A 14232-nucleotide genomic window follows, 5' to 3' on the forward strand; every position below is an offset into this window, starting at 1 on the left:
AGATTAGCTCCATGGCATAATGCCGAAACCCGCAAAATAAAGCAAAAGTCGAGACAACTTGAAAGGATATGGCGTTCACTAAACTTGAAGAATCTCGTTTAATTTGGCATATTACTCTCAATGAATATAAGAAAGCACTGCGTAAAGCGAGAGCAGCCTACTACTCTTCATTAATAGATGAGAATAAGAATAATGCAAGATTTCTTTTCAGCACTGTAGCCAGGCTGACAGAGAGCCACAGCTCGATTGAGCCTTCTATTCCCATAGCACTCAGTAGTAATGATTTTATGTGCTTTTTTAACGATAAAATGTTTACTCTTAGAAACAAAATTAATGACCTCTTGCCTTTGACCAGTATAGTGTTATCAACAGCTCCCGGAAACGTAAGTTCTAATATTACACTAGATAGTAAACTAGAATGCTTTTCAGCCATAAACCTTGAACAATTAAATTCAATGATTCTCTCTTCTAAACCATCAACGTGCATGTTAGACCCAATTCCAACTAAGCTGTTGAAGGAAGTTTTTCCATTAATTAGCACTTCTTTATTAAATATTATGAATAGTCTTTATTATCAGGCTATGTTCCACAATCATTCAAAGTAGCAGTGATAAAACTGCTTCTTAAAAAGCACAACCTCGATCCAGAGGTTTTAGCAAACTATAGACCTATTTCTAATCTTCCGTTCCTCTCAAAAATTCTTGAGAAAGCGGTCGCAAAACAGTTGTGTGATTACTTAAAAAACAATGATTTATTTGAAGATTTTCAGTCTGGCTTTAGAACACATCATAGCACAGAGACAGCTCTGGTTAAAGTCACAAATGACATTCTAAGAGCCTCAGACAAGGGACTTGTCTCTATTCTTGTTTTGCTCAATCTCAGTGCTGCATTTGATACTATCGACCATGATATCCTATTGCAAAGACTAGAGCACTTAGTTGGCATACATGGAACTGCTTTAGGCTGGTTTAGGTCCTATCTATCTGAACGCTCTCAGTTTATACGTGTTAATGATGAATCTTCCACGCAAACCAAAGTCAGCCATGGAGAGCCACAGGGCTCAGTTCTCGGACCTATTTTGTTGACATTATATATCCTTCCGTTAGGCAATATTATAAGGAATCATTCTGTAAACTTTCATTGTTATGCGGATGATACTCAACTATATTTATCAATCAAGCCTGATGAAATCAATCATCTAAATACAATTCAAGACTGCCTTAAGGACTTAAAAACGTGGATGACCTTAAACTTTTTGATGTTAAACACGACCAAAACTGAAGTTATTGTACTTGGCCCGAAGAATCTACGAAACAAATTATCTAAAGATATACTAACTATGGATAGCATTAATTTGGCCTCCAGTGAGACTATAAGGAATCTTGGTGTTATATTTGATCAGGATTTATCCTTTAACTCCCACATAAAATCAATTTCAAGGACCGGCTACTTCCATCTACGTAACATTGCAATAATCAGGCATATCTTGCCTCAAAACGATGCAGAGAAACTAGTCCATGCATTTGTTACTTCTAGGCTGGATTATTGTAACTCTTTATTATCAGGGAGTACCAATAAGTCAGTCAAGTCGCTTCAGCTGATTCAAAATGCTGCAGCTTGTGTACTAACCAGAGTTAGGAAAAGGGACCACATTACTCCTGTTCTGGCTGCCTTACACTGGCTCCCTATAGAACACAGGATATCATTTAAAATTCTTCTTCTCGCCTACAAAGCCCTTAATGGGCAGGCGCCATCTTACCTTAAAGAACTCATTATACCCTACTGTCCTACTAGGGCATTGCGTTCCAAGAATGCAGGGTTGTTGGTTGTTCCTAGAGTCTCTAAAAGTACAATGGAAGCCAGAGCCTTTTCTTATCAAGCTCCACATTTGTGGAATCAGCTTCCAGTTTGTGTTCGGGCAGCAGACACCCTATCCGTTTTTAAGAGTGCGCTTAAGACCTTCCTTTTTGATAAAGCTTATAGTTAGGGCTGATTAGATTCAGCCCCTAGTTTTGCTGATATAGGCTTAGTTTGTCGGGGGACATCTTACTTCTTCCTTCTCTCCGTCTATACCTGTGTACTCTCATGTTCCGATTAACCCAGCTTCCCCAAATTTCTTTCTTTTTGGTGTCTATATACGCCGGGATCCGGAGTCATGGATGATCCTGCGGTCCTGTGTCCTGGATCGCGAGCCCTGGATCTTGAGTCGTGGCTGTGGTCCTGGATCATAAGTCCTGGATGGATATCCTTGTGGATTCATCTTCCTATTATACACACATGCATTTCCAAACATTTGGACTACCTATGTTGCAAATGTATTATCTTTTCAATTTACACACGGCATCTATTGCACGTCTGTCCGTCCTGGGAGAGGGATCCCTCCTCTGTTGCTCTCCCTGAGGTTTCTCCCATGTTCCCTTTAAACTGTGGGTTTTCTCCAGAAGTTTTTCCTTGTACGATGTGAGGGTCTAAGGACAGAAGGTGTCGTATTGTCATACTGATATTCTGTACACACTGTGAAGACCACTGAGACAAATGTAACATTTGTGATATTGGGCTATGTTACGTTCCCTCTTTGCTAGGGGTAAGGAAGGGAAACGACACGACCAGTTTGTAATTGGTATTGGTTACCGGTGGTTTTATTGGTAACGGCAAACTGAGCAAAACGTTGCACACAAACAGCTTGGTCCAACAACGGGTCAAGCTGTCACTAGTTCACAAAAGGGTCTCCAAAAGAGAGTAGCCCATTACTATACAAAAGAAAGAAAATACCTCACTTCTAAAGTGGAAACAAACAATAACAAAACGGGACTGTGAGCAAACACAGCTGGTGCGGGTCTACAGGTGCTAATCACCTGGATCTACGCAATATACACACAGGAATGCTGATCTACAGGTGCTAATCACCTGGGTCTAAGCTGTTTCACAAGGTAACTATCCTAAGTGCGGTTCTACAGGAGCTAAGCAACCTGGATCTACGCAACACACACACACAAACCCTACACTAAACACAGAATACCACGACACACTGCTAACCAGTGTGCTCGCACAGAACCCTACATAATACACACTGCTAGTCAGTCTACAGAATCACAGGAGGAAGGCTTTGTCACAATGAGAGGGTTGAGGCGTCTGTCAGACAATACAGAGCCTCCAGAGTGTTGTCCGTGCTCCGCCCCAGCAGGTGTGCGCCGGCTGTGCGCTGCGATTGGCCGACGTCACTCCAATCCCCATCTTCAGAGGCGGACCAGGAGATGGGCAGCCAATGATGTTGGCGCAACCACACAGCTCATTTACATGAACACACACACAGCTGAAAACACTCACAGGCAGATTAAAGAGCAGACAGACAGCATCCGTAACAGGCTATATAAATAAACATTGATTGAATATTCTTTGCGGAATTTGGCCGTGTAAAATGTCCTCTTGGGTTGCCGTACAGCCAATGCGTGACGTCATTAGTAAGCGTAACGGACCCTGTGTTGATCTGGTAGGCCGTGCAGATATGGTACCTACACCGGAAGTCCCCGGAGTTAGGGACTGGCTTCAGTAGAAGCTGCTGGGACTCCCAGCAGCAGGGACGGAAAACTGACGGAAAAGGGGGTAAAAAGGTTCTCATTAACTAATTTTAGTTCCGGCTCTTTTTGGTGTGAACGCGACATTTCGGAACTATATCGGAACTAAAGTGGGAAAAGTACTGCGGTGTGAACGCGCCTAATGGTTCACATGTACTGAGTTCTGAACATGTCATCTAAATGTAGGAATGCCTTCAACACACTCACTCCCTAAGCGTCCAATAGCGACGTTTGGTCAGTGTCCGTGGCGTCCAATTGTGACGCTCCTAGGCTCCTTCAGCGTCATAAAGGGACGCAAATAGCTTTCAACTGATTGCAATGTATTCCCATCTGCGTCGGGATTTGACGCTCATGGAAGCACGGCATTCGTTTATGCCGGCTGCCCTTAAAGGCAATGTGAGCATCCATTCCCATACCCTAGGGACCAGAGGGTACAATGGTTGGACATTTACTACCGGCCGCGGTATGCCTAGTGTACAGGGTCCATATAACCGACTTAATGCATAGCGGGAAGTCGGTTATATAGACATCAACAGAATAAGTGTTTAACGGTGATTTAAACTAGTTTATGCGGGGAAAAGAGTGCTCAAAATCGGATTCAACAGGCCATCCACACCGACTACCATTAAAAGTGATTGAAATGTACAGGAATCTGTCCATTTCAATCACATTTGATGACCCGTCCAGGGTGACTTTCTTCCCCACGAATTAGTGTCTGAAAGCTGGCTAACATTACTTTAAATACAGTGTGCACATGGCTTTATTACCCATGAAATAGTGTGTGAAAGCTGGGTGAGTTTGATGTGAATTTAAGGAAGATATGGCCCTTTCAAACAGGGAGATGTACAGGCCTTTATTACCCACGAATTAGTGTCTGAAAGCTGGCTAACATTACTTTAAATACAGTGTGCACATGGCTTTATTACCCATGAAATAGTGTGTGAAAGCTGGGTGAGTTTGATGTGAATTTAAGGAAGATATGGCCATTTCATCCACACCTCACGACTCCCATTAAAAGTGATTGAAATGTACAGGAATCTGTCCATTTCAATCACATTTGATGACCCGTCCAGGGTGACTTTCTTCCCCAGGAATTAGTGTCTGAAAGCTTGCTAACATTACTTTAAATACAGTGTGCACATGGCTTTATTACCCATGAAATAGTGTGTGAAAGCTGGGTGACTTTGATGTGAATTTAAGGAAGATATGGCCATTTCATCCACACCTCACGACTCCCGATTAAAAGTGATTGAAATGTACAGGAATCTGTCCATTTCAATCACATTTGATGACCCGTCCAGGGTGACTTTCTTCCCCAGGAATTAGTGTCTGAAAGCTGGCTAACATTACTTTAAATACAGTGTGCACATGGCTTTATTACCCATGAAATAGTGTGTGAAAGCTGGGTGAGTTTGATGTGAATTTAAGGAAGATATGGCCATTTCATCCACACCTCACGACTCCCATTAAAAGTGATTGAAATGTACAGGAATCTGTCCATTTCAATCACATTTGATGACCCGTCCAGGGTGACTTTCTTCCCCAGGAATTAGTGTCTGAAAGCTGGCTAACATTACTTTAAATACAGTGTGCACATGGCTTTATTACCCATGAAATAGTGTGTGAAAGCTGGGTGAGTTTGATGTGAATTTAAGGAAGATATGGCCATTTCATCCACACCTCACGACTCCCATTAAAAGTGATTGAAATGTACAGGAATCTGTCCATTTCAATCACATTTGATGACCCGTCCAGGGTGACTTTCTTCCCCAGGAATTAGTGTCTGAAAGCTGGCTAACATTACTTTAAATACAGTGTGCACATGGCTTTATTACCCATGAAATAGTGTGTGAAAGCTGGGTGAGTTTGATGTGAATTTAAGGAAGATATGGCCATTTCATCCACACCTCACGACTCCCATTAAAAGTGATTGAAATGTACAGGAATCTGTCCATTTCAATCACATTTGATGACCCGTCCAGGGTGACTTTCTTCCCCAGGAATTAGTGTCTGAAAGCTGGCTAACATTACTTTAAATACAGTGTGCACATGGCTTTATTACCCATGAAATAGTGTGTGAAAGCTGGGTGAGTTTGATGTGAATTTAGGGAGGGAGAGCAGCAGCAGCAGCCGCCGCAGCAGCAGCAGCAGCAGCAGCAGGCTGTGACCCTGGCGGAAATACATTGATTGTTTTAGCCAGGAATAAGTGTTTAGAAGGCGGGTAAAGTGTTCCTGCAGCTCCTCCATGACGGTAATAATGATTAGATATCATTGCCAGGGCAGAAAGCTCTTTTTAAAAGTGAAAAAAACGATTTGAAACCGTTTGAAATGACTGGCGGGTGCTGATGGAAAGCAGGTGGAAATAAATTGATTGTTTACCCAGGAAAAGGTGTTTAAAAGGCGGGTAAAGTGTCCCTGCAGCTCCTCCATGACGGTAATAATGATTAGAAATCATTTACAGGGCAGAAAGCTGTTTTTAAAAGTGAAAAAACGATTTGAAACCGTTTGAAATGACTGGCGGGTGCTGATGGAAAGCAGGCGGAAATAAATTGATTGTTTACCCAGGAAAAGGTGTTTAAAAGGCGGGTAAAGTGTCCCTGCAGCTCCTCCATGACGGTAATAATGATTAGAAATCATTTACAGGGCAGAAAGCTGTTTTTAAAAGTGAAAAAACGATTTGAAACCGTTTGAAATGACTGGCGGGTGCTGATGGAAAGCAGGCGGAAATACATGGATTGTTTTACCCAGGAGAAGGTGTTTACAAGGCGGGTAAAGTGTTCCTGCAGCCCTTTAAATACAGTGTGCACATGGCTTTATTACCCATGAAATAGTGTGTGAAAGATGGGTAAATTTGCTGTGAATTTAAGGGAGATATGGCCCTTTCAAACAGGGAGATGTACAGGCCTTTATTACCCACGAATTAGTGTCTGAAAGCTGGCTAACATTACTTTAAATGCATGGTGCACATGGCTCTGTTACCCATGAAATAGTGTGTGAAAGCTGGGTGAGTTTGATGTGAATTTAAGGGAGATATGGCCATTTCATCCACACCTCACGACTCCCATTCAAAGTGATTGAAATGTACAGCACTCTGTACATTTCAATCACATTTCCCGACCCGGCCAGGTTGACTTTCTTCCCCACGAATTAGTGTCTGAAAGCTGGCTAACATTACTTTAAATGCATGGTGCACATGGCTCTGTTACCCATGAATTAGTGTGTGAAAGATGGGTGAGTTTGATGTGAATTTAAGGGAGATATGGCCATTTCATCCACACCTCACGACTCCCATTCAAAGTGATTGAAATGTACAGCACTCTGTACATTTCAATCACATTTCCCGACCCGGCCAGGGTGACTTTCTTCCCCACGAATTAGTGTCTGAAAGCTGGCTAACATTACTTTAAATGCATGGTGCACATGGCTCTGTTACCCATGAATTAGTGTGTGAAAGATGGGTGAGTTTGATGTGAATTTAAGGGAGATATGGCCATTTCATCCACACCTCACGACTCCCATTCAAAGTGATTGAAATGTACAGCACTCTGTACATTTCAATCACATTTCCCGACCCGGCCAGGGTGACTTTCTTCCCCACGAATTAGTGTCTGAAAGCTGGCTAACATTACTTTAAATGCATGGTGCACATGGCTCTGTTACCCATGAATTAGTGTGTGAAAGATGGGTGAGTTTGATGTGAATTTAAGGGAGATATGGCCATTTCATCCACACCTCACGACTCCCATTAAAAGTGATTGAAATGTACAGGAATCTGTCCATTTCAATCACATTTGATGACCCGCCCAGGGTGACTTTCTTCCCCAGGAATTAGTGTCTGAAAGCTGGCTAACATTACTTTAAATACAGTGTGCACATGGCTTTATTACCCATGAATTAGTGTGTGAAAGATGGGTGAGTTTGATGTGAATTTAAGGGAGATATGGCCCTTTCAAACAGGGAGATGTACAGGCCTTTATTACCCACGAATTAGTGTCTGAAAGCTGGCTAACATTACTTTAAATGCATGGTGCACATGGCTCTGTTACCCATGAAATAGTGTGTGAAAGCTGGGTGAGTTTGATGTGAATTTAAGGGAGATATGGCCATTTCATCCACACCTCACGACTCCCATTCAAAGTGATTGAAATGTACAGCACTCTGTACATTTCAATCACATTTCACGACCTGTGTAGACTGGCTTTCTTACCCATTAGGTACACCGACAAAGGCACCTCTTCGGGGCCGCTCCAAGACCCCCAAAACACGGACTGAGGAGCTCCAGGATCCCTCCCATGTACCTCCAGAACCTCGAGCACCTTGGGTCCCCGGGCCCCCGAACTTAAGCACTCCCCCACGGACTAAACCAAGATGATCACACCCTCAAGAATCTCGTGCCCCTGGCTACACTTAAAGGGGGTCTACTTTGCGGTGCTTTGCCGTCCGCCCATCGGCACCCATAGTCGGCCTTCTTCACAGCAGCAGCACCCAACCTCCATGGAGGATTTTGCTCGTGCCCCTGGCTACACTTAAAGGGGGTCTACTTTGCGGTGCTTTGCCGTCCGCCCATCGGCACCCATAGTCGGCCTTCTTCACAGCAGCAGCACCCAACCTCCATGGAGGATTTTGCTCGTGCCCCTGGCTACACTTAAAGGGGGTCTACTTTGCGGTGCTTTGCCGTCCGCCCATCGGCACCCATAGTCGGCCTTCTTCACAGCAGCAGCACCCAACCTCCATGGAGGATTTTGCTCGTGCCCCTGGCTACACTTAAAGGGGGTCTACTTTGCGGTGCTTTGCCGTCCGCCCATCGGCACCCATAGTCGGCCTTCTTCACAGCAGCAGCACCCAACCTCCATGGAGGATTTTGCTCGTGCCCCTGGCTACACTTAAAGGGGGTCTACTTTGCGGTGCTTTGCCGTCCGCCCATCGGCACCCATAGTCGGCCTTCTTCACAGCACCACCTGCCCTGCTGGAGGTTCACACTTTAACTTTTTTTACCCTCTTCTACCTTACAAATCATCCCACACTTGAGCACTCCTCACTCGGACTAAACACCTACATGCTACCACCAGAACCAGAATATCGTGCCCCTGGGGATCTTAAAAGAAGAAAACCCATAGTGGGATTAAAAACAGAAGACTTAGTAATTTTAACAAACTTTATTTACAGTAATATTGACAGTAATAAATAAATTCAAACAGGATATAACGTATTTACAAGGGGACTGATTACAACAACACAGCTGCATATTTACAAGTTGATCACTGGCAACAGTGGGTGAAGTTGGGGCAGAGTATGGCACCCTCTCTTCACCCATGTCTGAGGGGTTGTGTTCGGCCAGTGACTGGTCCCTCTTCGGGACATGTCTTGGTAGGGAGTCTTGGTAGGGAGCCGGGCTGTGCTCCTCTCCAGAGTTGTCACTGTCGATGTCAATACCCGCAAAAGTGTCTTCATTTCCCGCTGCTGCTGCTGCTGTCGATGCCGCCGCCGCTGCTTGAAGTGACTCTGTGAAGAGCAACCGAATGTCCGCAGCCTCCTTCAAAGAAGGATTATTCGCGTAAAATTTGTCCGCAGTTGCAGTGTTGTGACACATGAAATCACTCACTCTTTGGCGGTTGCCTTTGTCTTGAAACCTCTTCGCATTATCGGCGTGGACTGTGCGGAGGTCGGTGAAGTTAATGGGACTGCGGAGCCCCACATCAGCCCATGCCAACCTCAGGGAGTAGGCAAGCTTCCTGAACGGGTTCTTCCCCTCTGTGTACAGAAAGTAACGGCTCTGGGTGCAGGTCAGCGTACCCTTAATTTCCAGCCACCTCTTCATCCATCCAAATTCTTCTACGGTGAGGTACAGCTGCGCCTCCCCGAACGCGTTGGCCGTCTTGTGGTTACTTACCTGTTATGACAGAGATAGAGAGTGTCAATACAATGTCAATCATGCATATAACTGCCAGAATAAATACATTGATTAATAGCACTCACATGAACCAGGTAGCCGAAGGCAGTGCCAGTTGTATCCGCCTTTCGGACCTCGGCGTTGGTCATGTTGGAGTAGACCCCCGGACGGTGGCCATAAATGCAGCTCCAATGAAGAGTCATATACCCATAGAGCAGTGTCCGGGTCGCGGTAGTCGGATTGCTGGCCATCACATCCAGGAGCTGAGGGATGCGAGTGGTGGTCGAAGTCAAGCATGTCATTAGGTCGTTGTGGCTCGGCAGACCTTCCATCTTGTCACGCTTCACTTGCATCTGGTGGATAAGTACTTTTCTCTTCAGGGACTTCAGGATGGCAACTACTTCCCGTTTGATTAAAATCATGTCCGTTTGGCTGAGCCTGCTCCCCTTGCACGGTGTGTCGGCCATGTACTTGAGAAAGTGTGATATATTCTTGATGTAGAAGTCGGAGGTCGTGACCTGAAGGCTTGACTTCATCAGGCTCCGGGACCACCCGCGTATCCTCTTGAGATCCCTCAAAAAGAGCCAGTCAGACAGGCGATTGAAACCGTGTGCCATGAAACTGAGGAACGACTTCACTCTGCTTAGTTTGGAGACTGTGTTTTCCTGGAGCCTCACTGGTGGGTCGATACCTGCATAATGCTCCCGGTATCCTTGCAGATACTCCTCTGTGAAATATAAACAGTACTTTAATGACAACACATGATGTGTTACAGAAACTGCATGTGTCACATAGCCAAAACACTTACCCATGATCCGTGGGAATGTTATGTCCCGCATTATATTTCCCCGGCCCCTGCCCCGGAACCAGGGGGAATTTATGGGAGGGGAGGTTGACGAGGCCTCGGTATGGATGGATGCAGGCTCTGAGGAGCTGGATGAATGGGTGTGAGAGCCAGTGGGGGACTTGCTGCAGGCGGGAATGGGAGACGTGCTGCAGGCGGGAATGGGAGACGTGCTGCAGGCAGGAATGGGAGACTTGCTGCAGGAGGGACCTTTCGACTTGGACAGCCTCGTTGGTGTCGACTCTGGTCGGGGTCGTTTCTTCAGAATGACCCGCTCTCGTTCCTCCCCATCGAACGCGGGCATGTCCCCGGCCCGCTGATCCATCCTCTGTCGCTTGTCCTTTATCCTCTGCTGCAACTTGCAGCGCAGGGATTTCACCTCAGCAGCATATATGTCCCGCTGAGCCCTCACTGCGTTAGCCTCCAGCCTCCATTCTTTGCAGTCCGGGTTGTCACATTCATTCACCGGGGACAAGGGTGGAGGTTGTGACAGTATATCGTCGTCTGCCACCGTGTCAACAGCCCAAGCGGTAATCATTTCTATTGTGGGGTTTGTCATTCGGAGTTCATAAAGCTCCTTCTTGGCCACTGTCATTTTCATTTGATTTTGAACCACATGTAGTTCCTCCCGGGCCAGCTCAACATGGTCTCTGGCCAAGTGGCGATCCAGCCTTGTGCCGTGGTACTCGCATCCCAGAATGGTACAGGGATGGAGCCTAATGTTGGTCCGTCCGTTGGCCAACAACAGCAGAATTTTTCTTTCATCCAAGTTACGCACACCATGGTTCCTCTGTAGGTGCTTGCTCAGGGCACGGTAGGAGCTATTGCAGATCGGACAACGGACCGCCATCCGACCTGTATTCTTGAGCATTTCGGTACCGGGAAATGTCACCAGAATCGTGGGTAAAAAAGAAGGAAGCGTGAAAAGACTCACGAAAGACGCACTCAGCTTATTTTCAAATCTGTGTTTGTTTTCATTTGCATCATGGTGCGGTGTCCCATTTAGGCACTCGTTAGGCGGGCAGAGATCCCTGTAATCTCCCCTCACGTTCCTCCAGAGTCTGATTCTCCCAAAGGATACCCGACAGTTTCGGGTACGACCCAGAGGGCGCACGGTGGACGGCCAGGGCGAGGCCGCCACACCGCGCTGGAGTCAGGGTCCCGGTGAGGCGCAGGACGGAGCACCCGGCAGTAGCCTCCAGCAGACCCCCGTGCGGTTCCCTCATCCCTCAGAAGAGGTGGAGAGGCGGAGGGGTGGGTCTTTTCATCTGCTGGCGGGTTGCCGGGATAACAGTATCCTCCGGGGAGGCATTGAACCCTTCTCAACTGCCCCCGGAGGAGGCAGGGGAGTCAGGTACCCAGAGGGTGGACGGCCAGGGCGAGGCCGCCACACCGCGCTGGAGTCAGGGTCCCGGTGAGGCGCAGGACGGAGCACCCGGCAGTAGCCTCCAGCAGACCCCCGCGCGGTTCCCTCGTCCCTCAGAAGAGGTGGAGAGGCGGAGGGGTGGGTCTTTTCATCTGCTGGCGGGTTGCCGGGATAACAGTATCCTCCGGGGAGGCATTGAACCCTTCTCAACTGCCCCCCGGAGGAGGCAGGGGAGTCAGGTACCCAGAGGGTGGACGGCCAGGGCGAGGCCGCCACACCGCGCTGGAGTCAGGGTACCGGTGAGGCGCAGGACGGAGCACCCGGCAGTAGCCTCCAGCAGACCCCCGCGCGGTTCCCTCGTCCCTCAGAAGAGGTGGAGAGGCGGAGGGGTGGGTCTTTTCATCTGCTGGCGGGTTGCCGGGATAACAGTATCCTCCGGGGAGGCATTGAACCCCTCTCAACTGCCCCCCGGAGGAGGCAGGGGAGTCAGGTACCCAGAGGGTGGACGGCCAGGGCGAGGCCGCCACACCGCGCTGGAGTCAGGGTACCGGTGAGGCGCAGGACGGAGCACCCGGCAGTAGCCTCCAGCAGACCCCCGCGCGGTTCCCTCGTCCCTCAGAAGAGGTGGAGAGGCGGAGGGGTGGGTCTTTTCATCTGCTGGCGGGTTGCCGGGATAACAGTATCCTCCGGGGAGGCATTGAACCCTTCTCAACTGCCCCCCGGAGGAGGCAGGGGAGTCAGGTACCCAGAGGGTGGACGGCCAGGGCGAGGCCGCCACAACCAGAGAACCAGAAAAAAGGGGTGAAATGGGAAAAAAGTACCCCAAAATAGTGTTCCATAAGGCGGGTAGAGTCCCCTGACAACTCCCCATACCTTTCTCCAGGGTGGGAACAAGTTTAAGTCAACTTTTGGAAGAACCAGAGAAAAGGGTGAAAATGGATAAATTGTATCCGAAAATAGTGTTCCAAAAGGCAGGTAGAGTCCCCTGACAACTCCCCATACCTTTCTCCAGGGTGGGAAAAAGTTTAAGTCAACTTTTGGAAGAACCAGAGAAAAGGGTGAAAATGGATAAATTGTATCCGAAAATAGTGTTCCAAAAGGCAGGTAGAGTCCCCTGACAACTCCCCATACCTTTCTCCAGGGTGGGAAAAAGTTTAAGTCAACTTTTGGAAGAACCAGAGAAAAGGGTGAAAATGGATCAATTGTATCCGAAAATAGTGTTTCCAAAAGGCAGGTAGAGTCCCCTGACAACTCCCCCTACCTTTCTCCAGAGTCGGAAAAAGTCTAAGTTAACTTTTGGAAGAACCATAAAAAGGGGTGAAAATGGATAAAATGTATCCCAAAATAGTGCCTCTTGAGGCGGGTAGAGTCCCCTGACAACTCCCTTGCATTCCTCCAACACCAGTTAGAGAACCATGATTGGGGGTCCTCCAGTCAACAATTTCATCCGATCCAAGTGCTCATGAGGCGGATACATTCCTCCATGATTTCCCCATCATGTGAAAATAGCTCGTTTTTTTCTAAGTGCTCTCAAAAACCGGGTTTCCGATTTCGTGCAGATGGTAGCTTGAAAAGATGAATGATTTTTTGGACGGAGGAGGGGAGCTCTCGTTTCCCCTCTCCGTTGTAATTGCAACGGGGGAGTGCAAAAGTCTCCGGGGCTTCGTTCCGAAGCGCCGAAGACTTGACCCCCTCCCCGTTGGCACTTAGCCGTTTTCAAGAATTTTCAAAACTTCATTTTTGATTATTTTAACATATAATTGACCGTTTTCTTTACTTTTTTTTGCTTTCCACGGGTGGAGGCGCATGGCAGGCCGCATATGAGCTTCCAAATTCGGCCTGGAACGTCCGGGAATTATGGGTTAAGCTCCATATACTGACGACTCCCATTAAAAGTGATTGAAATGTACAGGAATCTGTCCATTTCAATCACATTTGACGACGCATGCAGGGTGACCCTGGCTACACTTAAAGGGGGTCTACTTTGCGGTGCTTTACCGTCCGCCCATCGGCACCCATAGTCGGCCTTATTCACAGCAGCAACACCCAACCTCCATGGAGGATTTGCTCGTGCCCCTGGCTACACTTAAAGGGGGTCTACTTTGCGGTGCTTTACCGTCCGCCCATCGGCACCCATAGTCGGCCTTCTTCACAGCAGCAGCACCCACTCTCCATGGAGGATGTTTCTCGTGCCCCTGGCTACACTTAAAGGGGATCTACTTTGCGGTGCTTTACCGTCCGCCCATCAGCAACCCATAGTCGGCCTTCTTCACAGCAGCAGCACCCAACCTCCATGGAGGATGTTTCTCGTGCCCCTGGCTACACTTAAAGGGGGTCTACTTTGCGGTGCTTTACCGTCCGCCATCGGCACCCATAGTCGGCCTTCTTCACAGCAGCAGCACCCACTCTCCATGGAGGATGTTTCTCGTGCCCCTGGCTACACTTAAAGGGGGTCTACTTTGCGGTGCTTTACCGTCCGCCCATCAGCACCCATAGTCGGCCTTCTTCACAGCAGCAGCACCCAACCTCCATGGAGGATGTTTCTCGTGCCCCTGGC

The 14232-nt window shown here is 47.6% G+C and overlaps 2 protein-coding genes across 2 annotated transcripts in view; one reads left to right on the forward strand and one right to left on the reverse strand.

Annotated features, from left to right (window-relative positions):
- The window catches only part of LOC139435411 (trypsin-2-like), a 515038-nt gene that overhangs the window by 73593 nt on the left and 427213 nt on the right, over positions 1-14232 (forward strand). The gene's annotated exons all lie outside the window — the stretch shown is intronic.
- LOC139435351 (uncharacterized) lies at positions 8680-11439 on the reverse strand. The gene is made up of 3 exons (XM_071205956.1): positions 10274-11439; positions 9552-10192; positions 8680-9465 (listed from the first exon to the last, which is right to left on the reverse strand). The coding sequence occupies exons 1-3, from the start codon at positions 11178-11180 to the stop codon at positions 8722-8724; spliced, it is 2292 nt and encodes a 763-aa protein (XP_071062057.1). The 5' UTR covers positions 11181-11439; the 3' UTR covers positions 8680-8721.

Source organism: Pseudochaenichthys georgianus, chromosome 16 (assembly GCF_902827115.2).
Source record: "Pseudochaenichthys georgianus chromosome 16, fPseGeo1.2, whole genome shotgun sequence".
NCBI lineage: Eukaryota > Metazoa > Chordata > Actinopteri > Perciformes > Channichthyidae > Pseudochaenichthys > Pseudochaenichthys georgianus.

Excerpts from the sequence above, each read along its gene's own strand:
- LOC139435351 (XM_071205956.1), bottom strand. The coding sequence starts at position 11,180 with ATGCTCAAGAATACAGGTCGGATGGCGGTCCGTTGTCCGATCTGCAAT. Across the intron at positions 10,193-10,273 it reads AACATTCCCACGGATCATGG|AGGAGTATCTGCAAGGATAC; the intron begins GTAAGTGTTTTG and ends TATATTTCACAG. Across the intron at positions 9,466-9,551 it reads CCTTCGGCTACCTGGTTCAT|GTAAGTAACCACAAGACGGC; the intron begins GTGAGTGCTATT and ends CTGTCATAACAG.